At 47.2% G+C, this 20,659-nt stretch overlaps 1 protein-coding gene across 1 annotated transcript in view; it reads right to left on the reverse strand.

The window, feature by feature from the left end:
• Window positions 1-7,335: 7,335 nt before the first annotated feature.
• The window catches only part of LOC135394172 (zinc finger protein 665-like), a 35,301-nt gene continuing 21,977 nt past the window's right edge, over window positions 7,336-20,659 (reverse strand). Inside the window, exons 11-13 of the mRNA XM_064624752.1 lie at window positions 20,374-20,514; window positions 15,851-16,076; window positions 7,336-7,713 (exon numbers count right to left, since the gene is read on the reverse strand). Coding sequence (XP_064480822.1) covers window positions 7,459-7,713; window positions 15,851-16,076; window positions 20,374-20,514 — 622 coding nt within the window. The 3' untranslated portion in view covers window positions 7,336-7,458. The remainder of the gene's footprint in view (window positions 7,714-15,850; window positions 16,077-20,373; window positions 20,515-20,659) is intronic.

Here is a 20,659-nt window from a genome sequence, read left to right on the forward strand (position 1 = left end):
CAAACAGGTAGAGGTCTACTAAAGCAACCGTAGCGAAATTGGGACGCCTGCAATAGCTCCCTGAACCTTCCGTGCGCGAAACACCCTCCTTCGCCTTCACGATAGGCACGTGATGAGAGCCACCACGCGCGTCACTATGTGACACAAGTAGTGGGGACGCTCCTCATTGGACCTGGGATCACATGATCGAGGTGAGCAACATTGCGCAGGCTGGAGCGTCTGCTACCGCTTCGGAGACGCCATGCGTTCTCCGGCTACGTGATGTCCGAAACGGAGGGTTTGAAGGCTGTCCACGACACAACCAGGGTGTCGAACCGCAAAAAATACGGGTACGGTTCGGGTTCCGGTTCGGCCACGCCAAGAATCGAACCGGTTCGCAGCCCCGAACCGGTTCGCGAACTGGTTCAACGCTTCCGTTTTATATGTTCCATAAAACTGCTTTTATCAGGAAATGCGTGGCTAATAGCTTACTGCTGTTGTCTGCATTGACGTCTCTAGCGGTGAGGTAGCCCTTTAGCGAGAGAAATGAGGAATGGATGAACACTTATTGCAAATAGAGTCCACGCTGTTGAAGCGGTGTAGTCCTGCTACTTTCTGTTCCCAAAATCTCTTTTTTCACACGCACAGTGCCAGCAAGATACACTTAAAGGAAGCCTAATAAGATGGACAGCGTAACATAGACGACAGTACTAGCCGGCACACTGCCTTCGCAACGTGAATCGATCTGAAACCGTACTGAAGCATGTCGAAAATAAGCCTGCCAGCCTTACTCTGTCCGAGCTCACAGCAGTGTACTAGTTAATCCACAACACAAAGGCAATATGTCACGACACAACTGCACTACCAATAAGCAGAACCACATTTACTTTTCAAGCTACGACCAATCAAACAGGCACCGTTCTGCGTACGCTCCTTCTCCACTTCTCATGTTTCTGACTTGTTTAATTTGTACTGCTCACGTGTAAAGGGAAATCTTGGGCGCTTATTTGATCGCATATTCGTCCTGTAGAGCTACATAACTGGCCTACTCCATTCCTGTTTCATTCGTCCGCGTGGCACCTCGTCTCTGAAGAGTAGATGCCGCAACGCGTGCGTGGGGCGCTAACCGCGGCGCTCACAAGGACAACTGCGCTTCAACATGTTAAAAAGACGCTGAAAGTATACTTACTATACGTCGTCGTCTCACTGCTAGGTGAAAATTTCTGAAATCCATGATATAGGCGCGTGATGATGATACCAATGTGTCTTCGTTCGGGGATAGAGGGGAACTCTTATGCTGACTTCTTTTATGTCCGAACCGTTTTGTTGCGAACCGGTTACCGCTATTATTTTTTATGGTTCTGCTCCGGTTCGGGTTCAACAGTGTCATGAAAATTTCGGTTCGGTTCCGTTCCGGCAAAAATAACGGTTCGGGTACGGTTTTCGGTTCGGGTTCGGTTCGACACCCTGGACACAACCACGATTTTTTTGGACCGCAGACACCACGGGAAGAACGAGTGGTGCAGCCCGAAATTAACTGCGCTTGTACAGCGAAAACCCCGTGCTTCCCGACAGTGTGAAGCCTTACCTACCGTTTTCACCGCGCAGTTGGTTCAGTGGCTAACAGGTGGCGCCACAATACCGCCGCCATCGCTTGCTTTCTGCTACTGTGAATTCTGAGATTGCATGGAAGCCATGGATATATTACTCTTGTGGTCGTAATCTTATTTTCTCAGGCTGCATATATGCCTTGTTTTTCTTTAGAAAACGTGATATAAATCAGATAAAGAATAGAAGTCAACAAGAAACAGCTCGCAATGTTCATAGCAGAAGGTTTTTCCTACAAACGAATGAGGGGCTCTCTACCACCAACGTCACAGTAGAGTGGGTGTGGTCTGCAGTTGGAGCGCTCCGGCCTGTCACCGCGGCAGCGATTTTCCAAATTAATTGCACCGTGGTGAAACAACTTTGGACAGAAATATTTTGTGGACAGAATGCTTTTCACATACTGCTTTACAAGATGACAGCAGTTTTTGGCCATGTAAGATACCACTTTAATCCTCCTTTAAGTAAGCAGGTAGCTTACTTTGACGAGAATAGCTCCCCAGTAATCAACCTCTGGGGGGACACCAAGCTTCCAATGGGGGAGGGGAGTCACAATGTTTATGGATACATGTTTATGGGTAGTATATGCATTGGTAGCAGAACCGCAATGGGCAAACACAGATATTTCAGGGGAAGGGGGTGACGAAATTTGGGCTTGTTGGTATGAGACCATATTCCTGCTCACAGCTAAAAAGACGAAGACATATAAGAGAGGGACACAACACATGCGCTAACTCTCAGCACCTTTGCAATTTGTCGTATCTGCTGCTTATACACTACTGGCCACCTGCCGGTTGTTCCATTATTGCACGAGTGCGAGGTATCAGCCACGGGTATCCCTATCAGACAATGCAATTGAAGGAACACTGGCACAGGCCTGATCCTGTTCCTTAATTGTTCGGGTCTCAATAATCTCCCGAGTGGTTCTGTCTCGATTTCTTCCGATGCGCGCACACTGGGTTACCAATAAATTCCATAGTGTTGAAAGTTAGCGCATGTGTTGTGTCTCTCTCTTATGTCTTCGCCTCTTTAGCGCTGAGCAGCAATATGGGAGGAGCTGTAGGGAAATCCCTGCTTTCTGACAGCTGTGGCGCCGTAATTCGGGCGCTGGTAACGACTATTTCTGACTGCTTTACAGATGCTCCTTGGCCACAGTGTCCTTGGCGCTTCATCTGAGGTCCCTGTGTACCCAAATCGGAATAGCTTTCATCGTGGAACCACATGTGATGTCGAAGTACAAAGAGTGCGCTTATTCCTCTCTCTCTCTCTCTTGATGAGCGATGTTCTCACGATCGATATGATGTCTTCGGCGCTCTCCTCTTATAGTAAAGGGGAAGAAGAATAGCCGAAGCTCTTTGGCTGCATGTAGAACATGTGTTTATAAGTCCAAAAAATCGCCACATCGGCACTGATAGTATTTCAGCACCCATTGAAGAACCCTCGCGCTTGTACTGTTCTCAAGCGGTGAATCACCCTAGGCCATAGTCATGATTTATTTGTTGTTATTGTCGTGCGGGCAATATTAATTCTCCGTCTCACTGCTGTAGAGTCGCTCATGATTATAGTTAAGACACGAATTATCACTGAACGAATTGTTGTAAGCCATTGCTTTCGTCAAGCAGTGGCCGGTAAGCTGCTCACGTTTCATTCTCTAGTTATATCTCACTGGAAGCTAAAGCATACTGCATACCCAGAACCGCGGACACGGCATTCTCTCTGAAAGCAACTTACCTCAGGAACTTGACCCGTAGATTTTCAGGCTGGTTTACAGTCCCACGCAAAGGTTCGTCAGTCGCCGCCGCGTTCCGCGCTGCCCGCCAGAGTTCGCTCATCACGCCACGCTTCACCATCGTCACTTGATCATAGTCAGACGGGATAGAGCCAATAGAGCGAAGCGACGGCACGGTATCATTTGATGCATCCGTACCACTTCATTAGACAACGCATCCCTCGCCTTCAAGTCTTTGACTAAACTGTTCAGAAGAGTCTTTCAATACTTCTCGCATTCGTCTACATTGATGTGACGAAACAACGTTACTTCAACAGTGACGGACGAAGGACAGTGATCGTACTTACAACACAATCGAGGGCAGGGTCACAGAGCGCACGGCTCTGAAGGTCGCACTTTTTCTGCACTACTTCCCGTTTTTCCTTCTTTTTTTTTTTATCCCTGTAATCCACCAGACGTGTTTCGTGCAGATTCTGATGATCGTTTGCGGCTTCGAACGACACGTGCAGTGCATTGCAGTCGCCAGCTATAGAGACATGCTGTATTCGTTGGACGACGACGCAGCCTCACATCGCCACTCTTCGCTGTCGTTCCACCTGGCTCCATATCGGACTGAAATAGATGATTTCGGGAAATCCCAGTGCTCCTTGCGCACGTGTTGCATCCTGGGCGCTCACTGTCATGGGAGAAGAATGAATGGCCCTTCACGTTTCGCCTTCGCTGACCTTGACATGCCGTGGAAATGGGCCGAGACAGGAAAAATCGAAACAATTTGGAGACCTTCGCCTTCTTTCCGATAGCACAAGTTCCCACAGTTCAAAGCATCGCTAAGCTCATTGGGATTTTCTGAAATCGTTTCTTCGTCAGATTGCCTCACGCATGCTCTAGTCCAAATGGTGGTTCCGCATTTGTGGTACAATTACGTTAGAGAAGCTTAGCCCATTCCCTATCATATGATGCCTGCACACTAGAGCCCTGCGCGGATGAGATTTTTGGCATCCGCATCCGCGCGCACGTTATCCGCATCCGATGCATACACGACCGTTTACATCCGCATCCGATCCGCTGAGCAAAACGCATTATCCGCATCCGATCCGCAAAATCCGCAAGTTTCGAAGGACGCGTAAATACCGCCGGAAGAATGTTGGTATAATTTCGGATGCCTCCATGCTGTCACGGAAGGACTCACGACGATAAGCAAAGGTAAACTTTTCAACAAACGCGACATGGAGAGACTTCTGGAACGCTACCTCGTCGGTGCTCGCGTGGCCGCCAGAATGCCTCCTCTCCCGTCTTGGCCGTGCGTGGTCAAAGGTGAACCCGAGCATGCGCTCGCTGTTGGCTCGCAATACAAATAAATTGCTAGTGGAAAAATTACAGTACGCGGTATATCCGCATCCGATCCGCTGCCTTCGCATCCGATCCGCATCCGACCTCGAGCCATCCGCATCCGATCCGCACACCGCAGAAAGTGATAAATTTTCATCCGAATCCGCCAGTATCTTGCGGATATCCGCTTCCACCCGCGGATGGTGCAGGGCTCTACTGCTCACCACTGGCTACAGAACTGGCTGCATAAGTGTGTGATAAGGTAAGATATGATAAACAACGTTTACGCTGTGATGCAAATAGCATTCCTCAGTTCTACAGGCACCCAGAAGGGGGCCGTATGTACGCAACGCAATGTAGAGGCATAGAACAGGCTTCCGTCGCTGGTCGTCGTTCTCTCTGTTTCCTCTGTTGGCCCGTTCTGCCGTTCTGTTATTTCAAATGTTTATTCCATATTATATATACATAATTCCGTTATATAAATATATTCCAGTTCTTACCAAACCTGACTGCACAGGTTTGGTAAGAAACGGGGCAGCACCGCTGTAGTTATGGGGCACAAATTCATCCACTAACACTGTCCATGACCAATGGATGGCTTCGGGGATACGCGGGGAAACACTTGGGAATAGGAGGATCCCATTGCCGGCGCGCCATATCCGTTCTCTAGAGTCCTCCTATATTAACTCTGTGCGACAAAGCGTATTATTTTTGGTTAGATAATATTGACATAGGAGCATAAGTTGAAACTGATTTTAGAGCATATGTAAGTGGACGTACGTCTGCAGTGTAAAATCAGAGTCGTCTGTGCAAATTTTTTTTAGAGTTGTGTGCATATTTGACATTTTGAATACGATTTGTATTCATATTCGAGAAATGGGTATTTGAAGGTTTTGAATATTTGTGAAAGGTGATAAGAAAGGAATATCATAAGTAGCTTACCACAAAGCTGATGCAGGCAGCGCTCTGGAATTTGCAGTAGCGACGGCGAGCATGAATAGTAGAACAGCCGCAGAGTGACGCGCGGAGCTTTCGAGGTATGCTCGCCTGCAAATGGGTCGCTACATGTTCAGTAACCAAACCGAATCTTGTACACAGATATGTGTAGCCGCCGTTAAAGTCCGCCCCAGCCAAACGCGAAACCACAGTATGCTCATGCATCGTCAGCACAGTTGCGGCTTTGGTGCATTGCCAACGAATTCTGAACATTGGTGTGAGGCCAACAGTTTGGTGAAATTCTGGTTAAATATTGAAATTTTGTTGACCTTTAGCTGAATGCCGCTGTTCACACGTAGACGTGCATGCACAGCAAACCCGCGTCTGGAAGGAGTTTAGCTTTTCTTTCTCTCTCTCTTTTTTTTCGGCTTGTGCCATTCAGTGAAATATAACAGAATCATGGTCGCATGTGATGATGGCAATAATCAAGGAGTTGGACGTGACAATATTTCAACATAGTTTCTTTAACTCTGGCACTGTGCGACCGCATGTTAAAAGTGCCAACTAGGACGACGATAATGCTGCAAAGCCATCTGCACTAACTGTTCTTGCAGATGATAGCAAGACGCATATGGCCTCAAGCCCGACCCGCATGGAGCGATTTCTGAGAAAGTTTAGGTTTTAGGCGAAAGGTTTAATCATACCTGAAATAAACGGTACGTAATATACAGGGTGTTTACTCTAATGTGTCCAGAAGTTTTATTTAAAGCGAGCGATAAAAGAGAAACGAGCGCTACTTTTCAGCTACTTGACTAAGAAACAGGTGCTACTAGTGAAGAAGTACTTTTTTTTACTCAAGTAGCAGAAAAGTACCACTTGCTTTTCTTTTATCTCTCGCTTTAAATATAATTTCTGGACATGTTAGAGTAAAGACCCTGTATACTGTAAAATATCTTTATATAGATGGTAGATTTACAGAAATAATAAACCTTATCTCCCTTTATTTCTGCTAAGCGCCGCTAGGATGTGTCTCACCCTGCGGAGCAGCGTGAAGCTGCGTTTAGTTCAGCGTTGCAGTAAGCTCTTCGTTCACTGACATGTACCACGCTCGCCACTTCTAATACAGCAGTAGGAGGCAAGCGAGATGGTGGTTTCGTGGAACAGACAACATTTCTTCAGTCTGAGGAAGGTAACAACACAGATACTTCGTTCATGTCTCCTTCCGCATTTGTTACCTTCCTCTGTGCTGGACTCGAGGAAATGTTGCATCTTCCTCGTCTAATCAATCCAGGATTGCCAGGTCGAAATCCTGAAAAGTGTCCCAACGTGTCCTCAGAAAGGCCAGTTTACCTTACCTTTATTATACACTGTCAACCCTTTGCTTTCCAGCCACACGAATGAGCATGTTTGCCGCCCACGACGTGTTGAAGCGGAGTTTGTATGCTTTGCGAGCGAAATAAATAGATCGTAAAGAATACAGGCATGCATTTCCGAAGACAACAGCAATCCAAAGACGAATACACACAGATGATCATCAACTGGTTAACCATCATCATCTTCATGGTGCTCTGCGAACCAACGCAAACCTGAAGTATGCGAACATGAAACCAGCCGAATGCCTTGCTCTGTTTGGTCATACGAACGAGAGCACACATGCAAGTAGTATAGTGGAAGATATCCACTGCTTATTTGTTGAACAAATATATATCAGATACGCAGGAGTTTGACTGTAGTATATTAATAAAGATGTAACTTAGTGTAACCTCCCATAGCGTTTATTCTCGTTATGTGTTTGCAAGGCGTGTAGAAATGCCTGCCTTGAGTAAACTGCACTGTCATTTCAGATCACAGTAAACAATGAGCCAGCATTGTACACACTATCACCACAGAGATGCTGAAGCGGGATGCATCGACTCACTGACCACCACCTCCACTTGAGACACGTCTGAAAGCAGCTGCAGAACGTGCTGCGCCGAGTCCATGTTATAGGTTGGGTCATCAACCATCTCCTGTGCTGCTGTATCCATGAAACTGTCCACCACGGGTACTTGAGGTTCACCTAATTCCACTGCCTGCTGCAGTATTTGTGGTAACTCGTGCTGTGTGGGTGCTTGCTCTTCCTGGGCTTTTGGCCTCTGGAAGCACAACAGTACTTTTAGCAAACTAATTAACTGTGGCTGCATTAATTGCTATTTAACATGTTACAGTTAAAAAAGGGTTGCAACACATTGACAGATGTGGTTCACTGCCATGCACTGTCCCGCACGAGAGATTATTGAGCGAAAACCAATTCCTTTTCTATGCTTCATAGTAACTGAGATGAAGAACCCCGAACACAAGATCAGAGCCGTGGCCAGTCCTGTTGCTTCTTGTGAGTACACAACCGCAGCAGCCTCACTAGCAGAGACGCTTCCCGTGATGAGTTTTGTATATGTGGTGCCAATTTTGTATGGATCTGTTAGGTGTTTGCTGTAAGACTTGGAATGTAATACCCTAGTCAGACAGCATTTCAAATGTAAATTGCGAGAAATGGCCTTTGGCCTCTCAAATGACCTTTGTTCGGGGGCGCCTGCCAGACAGGCGGGAAAAGAGTGCTCCTCAACTGACTGCCCTCACCAGCTCCCTTTTTCGGTTTCGTTTTCCCTGTCTGCTGTGGAAATTTGAAGTTGGTCTGTGCGCCACAAATCAAGATGCAGAAGCCATATGCACTTCTCTAAATAGGATCTAAATACGTTTACACAGTTTCACTCCATTATCCGCATTTTATAGGTTTTCCTACATTCAGCTGCGACGGTAGCGAGGGTACAATGGCGTAACACTGTTGTAGAGATTGCTCTTTTCTGCTCCTCAAATGGGGGCCTCCCTTCGCATTGATGGTCATTTCTTAGAAAGGTCCTTTGAGCTGCCGTCTGACACTGCTGTCAGAGGTCCATTTTTTGCAAATGAAAATTCCCCAAAGTCCTTCGAGCATGCCGTCTGACAGGGGTATTAGACCCCCTCTAAAGCCAGTGATGTAGCCATATGTAATACATGAGCACTATTTAAGTAAATTTTTCTTAGAAAGTAGTTAGGCCAGTAGCTCTCAACTTATGCTATTAGAGGAAACCAGTGATCGCGCCTATCTATTCGAGCCTATCGGAGATCATAATTGACAGGCATATTCAGGGGCTATCCCATCAGAAAAAATAGCCGAACATCATGCTCTACGGAGCTACCACGTGACAAATTTTTCTGCACATCCTTGTCAGTCCGACGGAAGGAGATTGGAAACCCAGCCCACACCTGCAATGCAGAAAGAGATAACACAGGTATGGCTCATCGCGTCCGACTTTCGCTGGGATCGCACTTTCCCTCTCCCAATTTCAGGAACTGTTACTTTTTCTACTATCACTCTGAGGGCTGGGTTTGGAACCTCCTTTCGTCGGACTGAGAGCGATTGCGCTCAAAAAGTCGTCGCGCGTTATGGTTCGGTGCTACGAAAAGCATGATGTTCTGCTATTTTTTCCGATGGGACAGCTCGTGAATATCACTGTCAATTATCATGAACTTGAGTGAATTCAGCACGCTTTTCGTACTGGTGGGGTAAAAAAGTGACCTTTACTTGGGAAATTTCCGAGTTCAGCTTGCAAATACGTATTTACATAATTAAACTTACAATACATGATATTCACATCAGGTGTTGGCAAAAACCTGGTAAGAACAAATGCCGTTGAGCGCATGATTCTATCTGGCGTAGTTTTTTTTATTATAGTTCAATGACACGTTTTCTGGGACACCCTGTATATACCTATACATATATTTACAGTAAACCCTCGTTATATCGAAGTCGCTTTATTCGAATTATCGCTTTATTCGAAGTACGGCGAAGTCCCCGTGCATTTACATGTATATTCAACCGGATTATTCGAAGCGCGAGGGCAGCGAACTCCGCATATTTCGAAGGGCGCGCCTGCCATCGGCTGCTGGTTACCACGCAGAACATTCCTGAAGGCCGCGTTTCCTTCTTTTCTTTGTTTTTCCCGTTGCACAACGTTGCACAATCACGCTGCAACCTCTTTTCCTTCTGTACAATGAGGGAGGAGCAGGAAAGTAGGACGCAGGAAGACGGTTCATTGACATGGTAGAGGGAAAGGGAAAGACCAGTCATGTGACCGCCTTAACACGTGGGCACTTCTCATGTGGTTTTGTTTTGCGCCGTTCATTGTCCATTTGGCAAGTGCTGGTGTAGTCTTTTGTCTCTTTCGCACCATGGCTCCGCGGAAGTGCTTAACCCTCGAGCAAAAGGTAGCGCTCATCCGCGCAGTGGAAAAAGGTGAGAAGAGCAAATCTGTCATCGCCAAGGAGTTCAACATACCGGCGTCAACGCTGTCGACCATTCTGAAGAACAAGCAGGACGTCTTCAACGGTTTCGAGAAGAATTTCTCAAGTAAGAGAAAGCGTGACCGAGGTTCAAAGTATCCAGAGGTGGAAGCTGCCCTACTTGAGTGGTTGAAGAACGCCAGGTCTGCGAACCTCCCTGTGCACGGACCCGCGCTCATCGCAAAGGCGGAGGCGCTATCTTTGCAATTGGGTATGCCGGACTTCAAATGCAGCAATGGCTGGCTCGAGCGCTTCAAAAAGCGGCATGCTGTACGAAGCACACCCATCAACGGTGAAAGTGGTGCCGTGAACCAGGACACCGTGGATACCTGGCGACGAAATCGGCTTGTGGAACTTCTAGAAGTGTACCCGGACAGGGATATTTACAATCTTGACGAAGCTGCGTTGTTCTACAAACTCCTGCCCAAGCGGACGTACACAACTGCGGACGGCTCTTCGTCAGGCGCCAAGCAAAGCAAGGAACGCATCACTGTCCTCTTTGGAGCTAATGCTACTGGGGACGACAAACTGCCGTTGCTAATACTGGGCAAGGCTGGAAAACCGCGCTGCTTTCGTGGCGCAACTCTGCCCAAGGACTGCGTCTACAGGAGTAACAAGCGTGCTTGGATGACAGCAGCCATCTTCGAGGACTACGTACGGCTTTTGGACCGCAAATTCCATGCAAAACAACGAAAGGTACTCTTCATCATCGACAACTACCCGAGCCACGGCAAAATTGAAAATCTTAAGGCCATTACTGTGGAGTTCCTGCCAGCCAACACCACGTCCGTTTTGCAGCCTATGGACCAGGGCATCATTGAAATGACGAGGAGGCTGTACCGGAAAAGCCTTCTTCAGCGCATGTTGCTTGCGTACGACTGTAACAAGGGCTACAGCATTGATCTCCTTGGTGCAATTCATCTGATTTGCCGTTCGTGGAGGGACCTGGAAGGAGCAAAGATTGTGAATTGCTTCGCGCATGAGGGTTTTTGCCGCGTACGTGCCGCGGCTCAGCCAGTCGAACTGGATGACAGGGAGGAATCTGAGAGCCTCTACAGAAGAGTTCATGATCTTGTGGGGCAAGAAGTGGATGATGATTTCGACTCCTTTGCGCGAGTGGATACGAACGTTCCGGTCGTCAGTCCTGTGACGGATGCCGAAATTGTGGACATCATCGTCGGTCACATGGACGTCGACGAAGGAGCCTCGGACGACGAGTCTGAGGGACCGCGTGAAATCCCTACAGCAGCGGAGACACGCAATATGTTGCGGTTGATTCGCAACAAAGTAGAGTGCAGTGGCGGTGACTATGAGTTGATGACGTGCCTGAGGAAACTCGAGGAACGACTCCTTGCCGGGAGCGAGGCCACGCGACAAACCCAACTAACAGCGTTTTTTGAACGACAATAAAATACTGTCGCGATTCGACGGCGTTTTCGCTATTCCCTGTGTCTGAGTTTACCGTTTTTGAAGCGTCTCCACTGTTATCGAAATACCGCATATATCGAATTTTTTTGCGGTCCCGCCGACTTCGATATAACGAGGGTTTACTGTATACCTATATATACGAGGGGTGTTCAAGACAAACTGGGACTTTCTGTCTCCTGAGTATACAATTGGCTCGTGCTACTTCTTTTTCGTCACTTTCACACGCGACAGGCCTTTGCGTTCACCACGTGGTGGTCCAAAGTTTGTGCAAAACAGAAGACACGTGCTGGACAAGATGGCCGACAACGAGGTGAGCGCGCACATCGAACGGCGAATTGTCATGAAGTTTCTCGTGAATGAAGGCGTAAAGTCATCTGAAATTCACGGAAGACTTCAGGCTCAGTATGACCACGATACACTTAGCCGCAGCAAAGCGTTTGAGTTGTGCAAACGGGTCCAAGATGGCCATACATCAGTGCAGGACGACCCCGGCCGGGGCGGCTCAGAACCCAGTGTCGGAGTTGCTGAGAACATCCAACTTGTGGAGCGCCTGATCCTCAAGGACCGACGGATAACATGTCTCGAACTGGCTCAAAAGACGAACCTTTCTGTGGGAACGTTGAACACTATCATTCATGAACACCTCCAGTTTCAGAAAGTTAGTGCCCGTTGGGTCCCGAGGCTGCTCTCCGTGTTTGACTGGCAGAGAAGACGAAATCTCCCAAGAGATAAGGTACCGTTTCCACACTGAAGGACAGTCGTTCCTTGATCGGATCATCATGTGCGATGAAACGTGGGTGCACTATTTCACTCCTGAGTCTAAACGCGCATCAAAACAGTGGAAGCATCCGGGCTCGCCAGCTCCCAGGAAGTTCCGAAGCACCCCGTCTGCGGGTAAGGTCATGGCCACGGTTTTCTGGGACAAGGCCTGCGTTGTTCATTTTGATTTTCTGCCCAGTGCTACCACCATCAATAGTGCATATTACTGCCAGGTTCTCAGGGATGTGCATAAGCCGCTGAAGCAAAAGCTGCCGGGCCTCATCACCAAAGGAGTCCTCCTCCTACAGGGCACGCACCTTATAGGAACTTGGCTGGGAGTTGCTGCCACATTCCTCTTACAGTCCAGACCTCGCCCCCAGCGATTTCCATCTCTTCGGGCCACTGAAGGCAATCCTTGGGGCCGCCACTTCAGCTGCGACGACGAGGTCAAGAATGCGGTCCGATCATGCCGGTAAGGATTTCTACGCTGTTGGCATCCAAGCCCTCGTGAAACGCTGGGACAAGTGCGTTAGTGCAGCGAGAGATTACGTTGAAAAACAAAACTAATTTCTCGCTTGTAAGTTCATTTTACTTTTGCGAAAAATGAAGAGTCCCGGTTTGACTTGAGCTCCCCTCGTATATGTGTATACCTATGTTATTCGAGGAACTTACTACTACACAATGGTAGCTGTGCCAAAGTGCAGGGCAGATTAGATGTTGTACAAGTAGCAAATAATTTATATTCATGCATAGGGCCCTCGGTTTTCGGGTAAAACCCGATTTAACCCGTTTTTACCCCCCAATTTTAGTCGAACTGGTTCGGGTTTAACCCGATAACACCCATACACAGGACTTCGTTCGCACGCGCGCAAAATGTGCCCATCACCGCGACCACTCGCTACTGCAGAAACTACGGCGGTCTACGCTGCGCACCTGGCGACCCACCAAAAGTCGGAGCACACTACATTCAGAGGTATTACCGCGTCCGCTTCGCGTAGCGTTACGCGGCGCCAAGAGAACGTAGTTCGTCTCCCCGTTGCATGCCCCGTTGGCTTCCTTCGCTTCCTTCCCCACGGAACTCCTCCTCCTTGTGACGCACTCCTCGTGCTGTGTTGCTAGCTCAAAAGATCAAAAGTCCGCGGTTGGGGCGCCATCTCCATAGCATCTCATGCAACGTACCCCACCCAGCGTTCGCCAAACCGACCAATCAGAAGATTCGCGCGCCGTGTCTAGTGGCTTGTTTGTGTGCCGGTAAACGCGGCTCTTTACTTTCGGACGCTAGCGCGTAAAATGGGACGAAAACGTAAATCGCTGGAATCTTGGGCATCTCAACATGAAGACCTCGAAGTTGTCACAAATCGAACAGTGAGGTCGAGGTGGATACATTGGTGTGCAAGTGTTGCTGCATGGAGATGGTTACGGATCCCGCAAAGAAACCGTATGACCGCATACGAGAGCACCTCGTATCAGCAAGGCATGCAAAGATGAAAGCAAGGATGCATCAACAGCCAACGATGTTCGACGCATGCTATCGCCAACGCGAGCGCGAGAAAATGACCGATGGCGCGATCTACGCATGTGTTAAGGCGTTTTGTGAGAGCGGGCTCAGCCTGGAGCAGGCTGATGGGCCCATGGGCAGTTTTGTGAGAAATTATTGTCCAGCTGCAAAGACCATGCCTGGGTGCACCCAGCTACGCTCAAAGTACCTGAAAGAGGTGTTTGACAAGCACATGAGTGACATCACGGAAGACATTGGCCAGTCAAAAATTTCAGTGATTGTAGATGAATCGCCAGACGTTACGGGTGTGCCAACAGTGAACACACTGGTCTGTTACTACAGCCCCAGTAGAAAAGAGAAACGCGTGCTGCTAGTAGATGTGGCACGGGTCAATGTGTGCAATAGTCTTACACTTGCCAATGTAGTGACGGATGCTCTAAGAAAGCTGGGCAAAACCTGGCGCGATGTCATTGCTGTGTCCAGTGACTCAGCTGAGTATGTAAGGAAAATGGTGAAGGACGTGCACGAGGCAGAACTTGTGAAAACTGTCCATGTGCGTGACGTCCCACATCTTCTGCATGTGACAGTTAGTCATGCCTTGAACTCCGAGTCCGTAACTGATGTGAAGCAGGCAGCCATTAAGTTTGGTGCTATGTTCAAACATGCCAACAAACTACTGAGTGAGTACTATGCACTGTGTGTAGCAAATGGTGTGGAGGCAACAAACATCAAGCGACCATGTGCAGTGGTGCCCCGTATGTGGGGAAGCTTCTTCTCTTGCCTTGAGACCACAGTTGAGAACTGGGACTGCTTAACAGAAGTTGCAGAGCTGCATGCTGGTTCCCGTAACAAAGCAAAGGACATAGCACTGCTGCTCCATGGACGCAAGACATTGCTTTATGCAAAGGCTGTTCTAGTGCTGGAGTGTCTTCGACCAGTGATTGAAATTCAGAGTAGCCTTGAAAGTGGAAAGTTACTGCTTCCCCAGTACAACTACCTCTTTGGTGTCAAGTTGCCGCAGATATTCAAGGACATAAAGGAAACTACTGGAACAAGTGAGAGGGCAAAAACTCTTCTCGTCATAATGCCCAGAGATATATCTACTGAGGCCAAAAAAACCTGCAGGACATTCTCTTTTGAGCTACTGGAGAAGTGGAGGAACACGACAAGGCGCAACCTCACCGAAACAGGATCCAATTTGGATCAGGCAGACATCTGGGAGAAGAGTGAAGTTCTAGATCCCTACAAGAAGGGCCTTTGTAGCCAGGACTTCGATGTCTACAAGGATATGTTTGCCCTTGCCACAGATGTTAATGAGGAACTGAAGCAGCAGTTTCAAACTTACCTCGAGGAGCCCCCACCTTCAAACCCTGATGTTTCAATACTACAGTACTGGGCCTCTGTTCAGGATAGATACGCCTCACTCGCAAGCACTGCACTTGCACTATTGTGCATGCCTACAGGCAGCTGCGATGTTGAACGCAGCTTTTCAAAGTTACGTTGCCTGCAGCGCCCTCAGCGTTCATCCATGGGTGATGCATTGCTCAACATGCAGCTCATTCTTTTTGTGAATGCAAGTCAGTAAAAACCTCAGTGGTGGCATAGTGTAATATCAGCTTGCCAGTTAATAAATATTCTGTTGTTTCACTTTCAACACAAAAAAGTATCTTACTTTTTTTTAACCCGAAAATACACCGTTCCACAGTATATCGCCCGATTTAACCCGAATTTGCAGGTCCTGATTTTTAACCCGATATTTACCCCCCGAATTTTGCAAAAAATAAAACCCGAAAACTGAGGGCCCTATTCATGCAGCAGTCGGGGGGACAGCAGTGACGTCAGTGAGTCATTGCTTAAGCTTTGCCAGGTTCATCGAACTGTTTGACAGCAGTTTCTTACTGATAGTGTATTGCAGGTTACCACTGATACTTATAAATACCAAGTCCATAAAGGTGGGACTGCTCATATAGCTCTGCACATTTGAAGCACTTGTCATGCTTTCAGAACAAAAGAGAAAAGCCCCACATAGAGGATTGTTGACTGAGAGCCAATTTCATTACAATGGGCGCCAGCTGCCGCAAACCTGGTCCGGCAGATCGCCGGCTGGCTGTCGGCATATCAAGGCTGACCGAAGTATGCACTCAAGTTTCGCTCACGGGAACGCGACAGTATCATGACAACTATATCTACAGTTATCTATCACACAGTTAATGTGCAAAACGTCTTACGTCAGGGCCATCCTTCTTGCAAAATTTACAGTGCAGCAGATGAGAAGCCTGACTGACGAAGCCCATCTCACAGCGTGGGCAAAAGAAGCGACACGACGACCTGTGAGTTACGGCTATGTGTTTCTTGAGGCCACTCCTATTCCTGTAGGACTTGCTGCATAGAGTGCACTTGAAGCTCTGCTCCTTGGTATGCATACGGATGTGCAGGGACAGGTGGATTCCACTTCTAAAATGCAATAACACAAAGTTATGGACAGATAAACTACACGCTTATCTCTGCACCTTTCAATCACAGAACACAAGTCTTGCTTTCTGCTCAAATTTGAGTGGTAAGAGCCTAGTGGGGCTCTGTTTTCTCAAGAGGCAACTAGAACAAGTCCTATTTCACAATTAAATGAAAGCTGCTGGTCTTACATTGCCTAGATACATTTTTGGAAATTCTCTCTCAAAGAGCAGCAAATTCCGGCAATTTTAGGCCATTCCTGTAGATATTGGTCATAAAGCAAATTGTCATATTGGTTAATACAATATGCATGGTGTGCATCAGTGAAAACCTTGTGTGCAACAGAAAGTGCCACGAAAGGTTCAACTGTGCTGGTTCCGTGCTTCGCTGGGACAGACTGCACACGACTGTGTATTACTTTCGGCTAGTGAACCTATAGTGAGGCATTCGCAGAGTAGCGTAAAAATCCAATACCCCCTAGAAGAGCTTTTGGAGGTGGAGCTAGGAGGTGCTGAACAACCTTGGAAGCTCCGCGTGTCGCTTTGTAGCTGTTGTGCTATTCATGCTCGTTGCTGTTACCGCAACGTACAAATTCACACGCCCAACCCGCAGTGGCTGGTGTTATATTTGAAAAAGTTTGAATATCAATTTTCAAATACAAGTCAAATATTAGAAATATTTGATTCGTATAAAAAATTTCGAATATTCACACACCTCTCACTTGATATAAAAAAGAAGAATTGTTGGACAACATCTTTCAGCTTATTAGTGCTGAGATTGATTTGGTATGCGTTACTATTCATTCTTGGCTTCACCTCACGCTTGTGTGTGCTATGTGAAGCCCGTGTTACAGTCACGTGTTGCCAGAGTTCACACTTGATTTTTGTTTGAAGCATCAACGAAGCATACGGTATCTTTCGTCTGTCATACGGAGATGTGTGCTGGCATCAGTTGGGTCCATTTTGGGGCCAGAGGCCGTGCCGTGAATTGGCGTGGTGTGGCATGCTGAACACAGCCACAGTTTTAGCCGCAGAAAAAATACTTATGGGCCTCACGGTGGCATTTGTTTGAGTTTGTTTCCTCACGCAAAACTACCTATTAGTGAAAGAATGCATATGTTCATAAACAGAAACATCTGAGATTCAGAACAAGAACAATACTTGTTCATACGTCTTTCTTGTTGCCGCTTTTATTTATCTATTTCATTATGGACCTTCTATTATACTACCAGTGGTCACCAGCTACTGAGGAGGCTATTGCGATTGTCAATGCAAAGAGCGACAGCATGTGAGGCACGAGTTTTCCGCAATTCTGCGAAATATCGCGGAATCTTTCGTTTGCACTGAATTTCACGGAATCCCTTATTTTTAGGAGTATGCCGATATTCGGGTTCTCGAATTCGAATCGAATAGCCAATACAGTAAAACCTCCAAAGCCGGACACCTCCGCATGTCAGACAAAATTTCATTGCACGGGCAGGCTCCCATTGAAACTACATGGCAACGAAATTCTCTATGTCGGACACCTCCCTATCTCGGAAGTAGGACAGGGTTTTCCCTGCTAAGTTGGACAAAACCATGGCCAAGTTACCTCAATATCGGCCCATCTTTGCACCAAAAAGACCCAAAATCAGCCAGTATCCTTGACTTTCGCCCCTTTTTTCCCCTATACTGGTCTCAGCATTTTGTTGCTATAGTTTTTAGAGTCCAAAAACAAGTGCTGTCAGTCTATATTGTAATTCTTTGTGTAAGCACTTGTCTTCGGTTTGTCTAGAGGCTTTGAATACGCACTGTACCAAAGCAATGAAAAGTGGGCTGACGCTTCAGAGACAAGTCCAAGCTGCTCGAGAAGCTCCACAGGTAATGCCATTGAGTGGAATCTGAACGGAATTGAATCTACTAAAATCAGTAATAATCAGTGAAGAGTGGGTAGAGGTACCACTACCACCAGGTATCACTAAGGACCATAAATTGAAGAAGGAGGACATTTCTGGCAGCACAGCTGTGATCTTTTCCATATTTTGTTTCACTCATATTCTGTAACTCGGACATCTCTATAAGTAGGACACATTTCAACTGCACCGCGGGTGTCCAACATAGGAAGGTTTCACTGTATTCGGATTTCCAAATATCCGACTACTCGCAGATTATGAACGACACCTCCCGAAAGTGGGCTTCGCCTGACGCTTCCTAGCATTAGGTGAAGCCTGCTTTACAAAATTGTCCATGTTGCAGGACCAACACAGACAGATTGTAGTTTAGCTTAACATAATGTTAGCCCAAGTTTATTGTGCAAGGAAGGGCTGGCGTCCCTCCCCTGTGCAGTTTAGCGGTGGCAGTGGGGAGCTTTCATTCATGTTTGGGAGTTTGCCTTTAAAGACTTAAATAATGCCCACAGCCCAGAAACAAAAAGGGTATCCTAGAGATGTAACCTCCACAGGGCATGTATTGTAAGCTCCTTCCTACAATCTTCCCATAAACTCTGTAGATGCCAAAACATCTTGTTGCGCCCCTCGGCGGACGACGAAGTTATCGCTCTTCCAGCATCGCACAGCGCGAGCTTGAAATTCTCCGATCAGTACCGATCTCCGTTTTCGGGCTGACGGCCGAGAATAAACAGCCTCCTGCTCCTGCCCTTTTGGGAACTCCTGACTCGTTTGTCTCATTTTCACAACCTTTTAGCAGGTATAAAATGATAGCAGGTGACAGACGGCATCCTTTGTCAGAGGAGAACACAAGATATAATGTATGTAATGCTGAGCCACAACAGTGCTTCTAATCTGTAATTTTATAAAATGTTCTTTTGTGTCCACATTTCCCAAGTAAACAAAGTGTTTTCCATTTCATTCAGCCACTGACTGCTCGCCGCGGAAAATCGCTAAATTTTCAAGTCTGTGCCGCAGAATTTTGAATTTGTCACAGCAGAATACCAGGGGACCTTAAGCATGAGCTACCAAGAGACAGCATCCTTGTCTGAAACGTCTGCAAGTTGAAGAGTAGTTGGAATCTTCACTGCTACCTCAATAGCAAAACAATCCTCCCACTTTGCGGCAAACAACAGGGCAACACAAGTACGAGAAAAGTGCTAGGGTGCAGGCGCGCTGGTACGTCGCAAAGCAAGGAAGCCTGAGACAGGGACACATGTACCCACTCCTGAGAAAAGCAGCTCAAGTGTATGTTTCTCTCCCAGTGACCTGAGGTTGCTCGTGAACAACTGCTTTCAGTTTGCAGCAACATGGTACACAAAAAGACTCGCTGACCTGTCACCACAGCACGTCGAACGAGTAGTGTTTTTGCACAGAAACAAGCAATGACTGTTCACGAGGAACTTAAGTATGTTAAGTATGGAAAAATGCGATGCGAACTTGAAAGTCAGCATTCCAACAACCCTACTGAGAACCAACCCGCAAGCCAACCAAAGCACAAGTTCAAATTCTTTTTAAAGCTAGAACCGCATGGGGCATATTTCAGGGCATACAACTGCATGCACGTACAAAATGCACCGGAGAAGACACCCAGGCCAAACTGCATGGATCAAGTACATGTACAATGTGCACTGATATGCAAAACAGTGAAACGCATACAGTAAAAAAAAATTTATTTGCTACGAAAACAGACTTCATTGCGAGAAAAAGTGATTAGGAAGCAAGAAGAACGTGAACTCGTTCAGCCAGATGCAGACATGCCGCCGCTGTCACAGAATGCTGAGCAACCAAGTGGCGTGCAATTTCTTCCCACATGGTTCTCTTCAATACGTTTCTGTATTCTTTACTTCTGGTATTTATTTATTACACCCCAAAGGCCCATGGCATTACATTAGGGGAGTGGGCAGGCGACTTTGGCAAGCAAAGTATCTCAATAACGAGGAGCTACAGCTTTTATGAGACATGACAACGATACAACATACAACACGATGACATAGCAATGACACATGACGCCAATACAACGCGTGACAATGATATGACAATGATGCAACACGTGCATACAGTGTCGAAATTGAAACACAGCGCGGTTTCCACTCAGTGCAGAACCGAAAAGTGATCCGCGTGCCACGCTGTAACAGCTACGTTGCCATCCTCGCGGAACATCAAGAGGCATCAAGAGGCTGCTGATGCGCTCGAGTATGCGCTAAAGGCCGGTTCTCCGCGTGAAATTTTGCACCAAGCCTACTACGGCGCGTTTCTAACGTGCTGAGATATGTGCCATGCGGTTCCAGCTTTACGCAAGAATTTTCTATTTGAAACAGCCTCGAATATAAAACCCGATCTGAAAACACAAGACTGTGACAAGCACATACGTACTGAAACACTTTTCCACATTCCGGGCACGTTTTCTGCTCCCTCGGTGGTCCAACCCCTTCCGTATGGTAGCAGATCCTGTGTGCACGCAGGCTACTTTCGTACTTGAAAAACCGTTGACACGGCTCGCAGCAGAATTTCCACCTGTTGCACCAACAACCAATTATCTTGTAGTCACAAAAATAACTAAGGAATGTTGTCTGTGCTCTCCAACCATTTTAAAATAGAACTTCACCACACTGCACAGGATGGTACCATTACCACTCGTGATTTAACTTAACAACGCTAA

Source organism: Ornithodoros turicata, chromosome 5 (assembly GCF_037126465.1).
Source record: "Ornithodoros turicata isolate Travis chromosome 5, ASM3712646v1, whole genome shotgun sequence".
Taxonomy (NCBI): domain Eukaryota; kingdom Metazoa; phylum Arthropoda; class Arachnida; order Ixodida; family Argasidae; genus Ornithodoros; species Ornithodoros turicata.